The sequence below is a fragment of the Mercenaria mercenaria genome, chromosome 2, assembly GCF_021730395.1.
Source record: "Mercenaria mercenaria strain notata chromosome 2, MADL_Memer_1, whole genome shotgun sequence".
NCBI classification, from domain to species: domain Eukaryota; kingdom Metazoa; phylum Mollusca; class Bivalvia; order Venerida; family Veneridae; genus Mercenaria; species Mercenaria mercenaria.
In genome coordinates this window covers 105,432,456-105,439,087 of record NC_069362.1, presented here as the reverse complement: position 1 = coordinate 105,439,087, position 6,632 = coordinate 105,432,456, and the positions used below count along the sequence as shown (strand labels likewise).

The 6,632-nt window shown below is 39.8% G+C and overlaps 1 protein-coding gene across 1 annotated transcript; it reads left to right on the top strand.

The window, feature by feature from the left end:
• Positions 1–120: 120 nt before the first annotated feature.
• LOC123564801 (uncharacterized) lies at positions 121–6,632 on the top strand. Its single transcript, XM_045358623.2, has 4 exons — positions 121–282; positions 855–973; positions 4,980–5,083; positions 5,426–6,632. The coding sequence occupies exons 1-4, from the start codon at positions 188–190 to the stop codon at positions 5,522–5,524; spliced, it is 417 nt and encodes a 138-aa protein (XP_045214558.2). The 5' UTR covers positions 121–187; the 3' UTR covers positions 5,525–6,632.

Below are 6,632 nucleotides of genomic sequence, written 5' to 3'. Positions count from 1 at the left end.
TTGCTTGAATAATTTTTCATAAGTTTGATAATATAAGAGGATAACGGCGAAAATGTCAGGATGTAATTTGAAACATTTTTCATAAATTGGTAGCAATTTGTACTCTTATAAATTCGCTGCTTCAGAATATCCCCGTTCGCAGTGGTAGATACTTTTATCCATAGTAAACTTACTTACATTTTAAAATATGTTTTACAAATATTGCTTTGCCTATTTGTTGACTTTGAGTGTAGTAGCGGCACAAGGAAGACTTTTTTCTGAAGAGGAAAACTGCTCTGGAGTGTAAGTTAACCTTTTAAAATTCTTAAGACCTTAAGCCCATTACATTGTGTTTTTATCATTTATATTTTATTGGAATACATGCAATGAATTTACAAGACCGTGCGACACACTTCACACGTAATAAGTTGTAAGGTTTTACACCTTCATTTGAGCCGTGCCATGAGAAAATCAACATAGTGGGTTTGCGACCAGCATGGATCCAGACCAGCCTGTGCATCCGCGTAGTCTGGTCAGGATCCATGCTGTTCGCTAACAGTTTCTTTAATTTCAATAGGCTTTGAAAGCGAACAGCATGGATCCTGACCAGACGCACAGTCTGGTCTGGATCCATGCTGGTCGCAAAGCCATTATGTTGGTTTTCTCATGACACGGCTCATTTACGTGTTCAAGTTAATTTAAAGTTTACACCATCGCATTAAACAGTCATTTTAAACACCTATTTCAGCATGTTATTTTTCTTAATTTGATTCAAGTATAAACGCATACAAAGATATAATGACTTTTGCACCGTCATTTGAATTAATATTTATACAGTTTATATTATAGTGGTAATCAAATATATGTATTTATAGGAGCGACTGCGCATGCGGAGAACAATGTGTTGATGTCACAGATGTCACAGACCTTACTGACCTAATGGACTCCACTGATCTAACACTCTGCAACAGTTCATCATGTGCATGCATACCAGGTAATGTACTGAATTTACACATGTTGACTTTTGTCATCATATGTGTGATTTCTTCAAAATCCGTTCAACAAAGATATACACCAAATTGTATCATTTTGAATAAAGGCTGAATTATGTTGTTTAAGGCAGAACTATATTGTTTCAGGCTGAAGTTTGTTTTGTGAGGTTTAATTATTTCTTTAAAGACTGAACTATGTAACCTAAAGTATGCTATTCAAAGCTAACATATGTTGATTTAAACTTAACTATATTGTATAAGACTGAACTATGTATTCAAGGCTGACTATGTTGTTTGAGGCCTAACTATTTTGTGTAAGGCTTAACCATGTTGTGCAGGAGGTCGTGGGTTCGATCCCCGGCCGCGTCATACCAAAGGCTTAAAAAATGGTACTAGTAGCTTCTTCGCTTGGCGCTCAGCATCAAGAGGGAAGTGCTAGGACTGGTCAGCCCGGTGTCAGTATAATGTGACTGGGTGGGGTATCATGTCACATGTCTACGGCGTGATATTCCAGTGAGGCAGCACTATAAAGTTGGACATTGTGCTCGCTGCTACAAGTAGACACCGTCGTTTATATGACTGAAAAATTGTTGAAAAAGACGTTAAACCCGAACACACACATAACCATGTTGCAGAAAGGCTTTTCTATGTTTTTAAGGCTGAATTATGTTTTGTAAGGCTTATCCTGGTTGTATTAAGCTGAACTATGTTTTCAAGGCTGAACTATGTTGCTCAATGCTTAACTGTGTTGGATAATGCTGAAAATGATGTTTAAGGTTGTACACTGTTGTTCAGGTTTGAGAATATACTTTACTTTTTGAAATTGGGTCATGTTTTTTAAGGTTGAACAATATAGTTTTTTTACAAGCTGGGTCATACTGTTTCAGGTTTGATCAAAATATACTTTCATTTTTAAATTGTACTATGCTGTTTCAAGTTGAGTTAACCTAATTCATTTTTTACTACAAATCCGCCTCCTGAAATCTACAAAAAGAAACGCGACTTCTGGCTGAAAAAGTTTAGAATGCCTTTGATACTATATCCTTTCTCAATATAATTACTCGGAAACAAATGTTTATAGAACTCAAAAGTTCTTACGATAAATCATAGTTCCTCATATATGCTTGAAAAAACTTGAAAATTGCCAAAATCGCAAAATCTTTGTTAAGCGAGAAACACGCTTGTTTAATTTATTTTCAGTTTAGTGATTTTGCAGTAATATTTTATTCGAAAAGAGGTACTGGAATATTAAGGTGTTCTACGCTAATAATCTATTCGGAAAGAGGGGCTTGAATATTGCTTAAAGCATTATAGCATTATGCAGTAATATTTTATTCGTTTTTTTTTTAATATTGCAAGTATTCAGCAACTGCTACACAAACGCGCTAAAAAGAAAATTTTAAGTTTGAGCATGTCCTCGACAAATGTACCTTTGACTTTATATGTCAGTCTTTAAATGGGTTATTCGTTTCTCTGCATACGTTACAGGCTGGACATTGTTATTTCAGAATCGAGTATAAGGGAGTAGGTATCTTTCAGTCTCGGAAGACTACGGAGTTGCGCTCTAGGTGTTTATTCAGGTACAGCGTCGGGTGTGGTTGGCCAGTCCAGCGCGGGAATGACAGTCCCTGTAGCAGAGGGCGCTTATGAAGTCTGACGCTGGTCTGTCTGCCTGGGCTGCAGCATTTCTTCTCATTCTCTTTGCCTCGTGTGGCTGAGCAAGTGTCTCTTCGAGTTTGGAGAGACCTTTCTTCACAGTCTGTCTCCAGACTGACCGTTTGCGGGTTGTTGCTTCCCAGTTGGTCTGGTCGATGTTCAAGGCTTTTAAGTCCCTCTTGCACACGTCTTTGAATCGCAGCTGCGGTCTGCTTGTTGGACGTTTTCTCTGCACAAGTTCTCCGTAGAGGAGGTCTTTAGAGACCCGTCCGTCGTCAAAGCGCACGACATGGCCAAGCCAGCGCATACGTCTCTGTTTCAGTAGCATGTACATGCTGGTGCATCCAGCTCTGTCTAGGACAGTGTTGTTTTCGCTCTTGTTGGGCACGCAAAGTCCAGGACTGCAATACAGGAGCGTGCAAACAACGCAGGCTCTGTAGATCTGGATCTTTGTGTGCTCAGTCAGCTTGCTATTGTTCCATGCTCTCTTTGTCAGTCTTGACACGGTGGTAGCTGCCTTGCCGATGCGCTTGTTTAGCTCTGCGTCAAGTGAGAGGGTGTCTGAGATAGGTGAGCCCAGGTACACGAAATCATGGACGACATCCAGTTCATGGTCATTCATGCTGATGGCTTTGGGAGAGTCAACATCCTGTCCCATGACTTGTGTTTTCTTCAAGCTAATGGTAAGCCCGAAGCCTTGGCAGCCATCGCTGAAGCGAGTTATGAGATGCTGTTGGTCTTCAGCGGGCGGTTACTGCTGCGTCCTTTGCAAAGAGGAAGTCACACAGGCACCTCAGCTGGACTTTATTCTTGGCTCTTGGTCTGGAGAGGTTGAAGACCTTTCCGTCTGACCTGGTTCCGAGGTAGATTCCTGCAGGACCAAATGCGTGTTTCAGCATCACAGCAAAGATGATTCCAAACAGGGTGGGAGCCAGGAAGCAGCCGTATTTCACTCCGCTCCGTATGCTGAAGACAGGTGCCTTTCATGTCTTCGTGGCCATCCCTACTGACCAGATCGAAAGCCTTTGTGAGGTCTATGAAGGCAATGAATTGGCTGCTTTTGCTCCCTTCATTTCGCTTGAAGTTGTTTGAGGGAGAAGATCATGTCTATAGTGGATCTGTTTGCACGGAAACAGCACTGCGATTCAGTGTAGACTTGCTCTGCAAGTGCTTGGAGCCTCTTCAGTACTACTCGTGCAAAGACTTTCCCAACGATGCTGAGCAGCGATATGCTGCGATAATTATTGCAATCGCTTCTATAAGCTTTGTTTTTGTACAGTGTGACAGAGGCAGAGGATTTCATGCAACTCGGTGATGTGTGTCTCATTGCACTACTTCAGTACTTCGGCGGGAATACCGTCATTCCCAGGTGCCTTGCCGAAGGCAAGAGAGTCCAAGGCTTCGCTGATTTCATCTCTGGGTGGTTCTCTATCAAGATCTTCCAGATCTGGTAGGCGCTCTATGGCATTCAGGACATCTTCCAGGGCTACATTTTTCTTGCATATAGCTCAGTGTAGTTTTCTACCCAGCGCTCCATCTGTTGTTCTTTGTCTTGAATCACCTCACCTGTAGCTGATTTCAAAGGGGCAGTTTTCTTTTGTATTGGGCCCAATGCCTGCTTGATGTCGCCATACATCGCCTTGATGTTGCCTATGTCAGCTGCGATCTGAATCTGGGAGCAGAGCTTAAGCCAACAGTCGTTTTTACATTTCCTGGCAAACTGCTGGACTTTGCTACAAGCAGCACGGAGAACCTGGAGGTTCTGCTCGCTGGGATTGGTTTTGTATGCTGTCAGGGCGTTTCTCTTGGCCTCGATGACTGGTGTCATTTCTTCTGAGTGGGCTTGGAACCAATGAGCTGACTTGCTGGTCTTTTTGCTTAAAGTGGACATGGCGGCGTTGTAGACATAGTCTTTGAAGTGTTCCAATCGTTCTTGGGCATTTGCAGTTAGTTGGCTAGGGAGAGATTCCTCCAATACACGCGCAAACTCCTCCACTTTTCCCTGATCATGTGTTGTGCTGGTGTCGATGCGAGGTCTGTGCAGTCTTTTCGCACGGAGCTTCACATTGCTGCACACCAAAGAGTGGTCAGTGTCACAATCGGCGCTCTGGTAACTGCGAGTGACCCAAGCAGGTAGGCCAGGATCTGTGGTCGACACCTACTCTGGCGTTGAAATCGCCGGCGATAAACAGTAGTTCTTTGTCAGGAGATCTCCTTATAGCAGCACTGAGGTCGTCATAAAACTTATCTTTTGTATATGGGTATAAGGGTGTTGTTGCATAAAATATGATATATTCAATAGAAGCTGTTAAAATTACTGTTTCCTATCTAAATTGAAACCATTTTTTTCAGGTTGTGCAGTTGGAGCAATCTTCATTCCACGCGGTGTGAATCGACCACGTACTTACTGCAACCTATGTTCTTGTCCCAGTGGCCACACTGATGGTATCCCTTGGGTAATACTTTTTAATTGAAAGTATTCGATGAAGAAAGAAAATGTTTTTTTAAAGGAAGTGTTAACATTTTGACTTCGGCAGTTTAACTGGAATGTTTGATTCCATATATTGAACTATTTTCTATGCATCAATATAAACATAAAATGAAACGACTTCGAGCAAATTATTATCAAGTTCAAACTTTGATACAAAAAAAAATCAAATTAATTTTGATAAACGAAATAAAGTTTGAGCAAACATATTTTTACAAATCTCGACGTGAGTCAACTTATAATTTACTATATTTATTTTCATTTATATTTAGTATGATAGTAAGTATTTCTCACTGTTTTTGTATTTAAGTGTACAAGAATGCCAATGTGTAACCTGCCTGATATAGGATCCGTTTACCAAGAAAACCCAGCCTGTCACGGACAACAGCAAACAATTTTCGAGGGATAATTCTATTTGTACAAAGATACACAAAAGTGAAACGAAGATGCAACTTCTACCCGAGAATAATTCCGTCAAATCATGGCACCAGAAATAGCGTGGTCTTCTCTTGTAAAATGAAAACCTCAAAAATGAAAAAATTAAGTGAATGAAATGGTTTTTGACAGCTTTTCTTGGACATAATTAAATTTTTCTGGCTGACGTTGGCGGCCTAACGGCCTGAAGTTGGCGGCCTAGCAGCTTAATGGTAGCGTTGGACTGGCGGCCCAGCGGCTCAACAGACTCTAGTATTTATTGTAAAAAAACTGATTTAGAATATATGAAAAATATCAAGAAAACCGTGAAAACAAATGTTATAACTCAGTAAAACTCGAAGAAGAATGTTGCAGCCTTGTGGTCTAGCGTCCTGTCGGCCCGGAAAACTCGTGTCTTTTTTTTTTTAATAAGATTAATATAAAACTAAGTATAGAGAAAACTGTGAATACACACAGTAAAGCACAAAAAGGAATGTTGCTTTCCTTTTGAAAACTAGCAAAGCAAATATGAGAGTAATTCATGCTTGATAAAATACTTAAAATAAATTTTCCATTCCAGCAGTTATTTTTTTATTTAAAAAATTGAAATATATATAGCAACAATTTTAATTTCCATCCCATTGGTTCATTTATTGGTGAATGAAATACATTAAAAACACTGGATTGGAATTTTTCAGAGCAATTAAACGTTTGTTTGATGTATTGTATTGCGCATAAATTAATCTCTAACAACTGTTTCTCAGTCTCTATAATAGTCTACTCTCATAGGCTGCTTTGCTAATTTTCAGTATAAAGCAACATTCTTTTTTGCGCTTTGCTGAGTATTCACAGTTTTCTTCATATTAAACGTATTTCCAGAATTGTTATTTTACATTTAATGAATGTTATCCAGACCGACAGTCCTCTAGGACACCAGGCCACCAGGCCGCTGGATTGGAAATTTTTAGAGTAATTAAAAATGTTGTTTTATGTATTTCATTGAGTATAAATTAACCACAAACATGATGGTTTCTTAATTACTTTGTATTAAATGTACTGTATTAGGCTTATATGCTAAATTGCAATGTTAAGTAACATCGTTA

Excerpts from the sequence above, each read along its gene's own strand:
- LOC123564801 (XM_045358623.2), top strand. The coding sequence starts at position 188 with ATGTTTTACAAATATTGCTTTGCCTATTTGTTGACTTTGAGTGTAGTA. Across the intron at positions 974-4,979 it reads ATCATGTGCATGCATACCAG|GTTGTGCAGTTGGAGCAATC; the intron begins GTAATGTACTGA and ends CATTTTTTTCAG. Across the intron at positions 5,084-5,425 it reads ACACTGATGGTATCCCTTGG|TGTACAAGAATGCCAATGTG; the intron begins GTAATACTTTTT and ends TTTGTATTTAAG.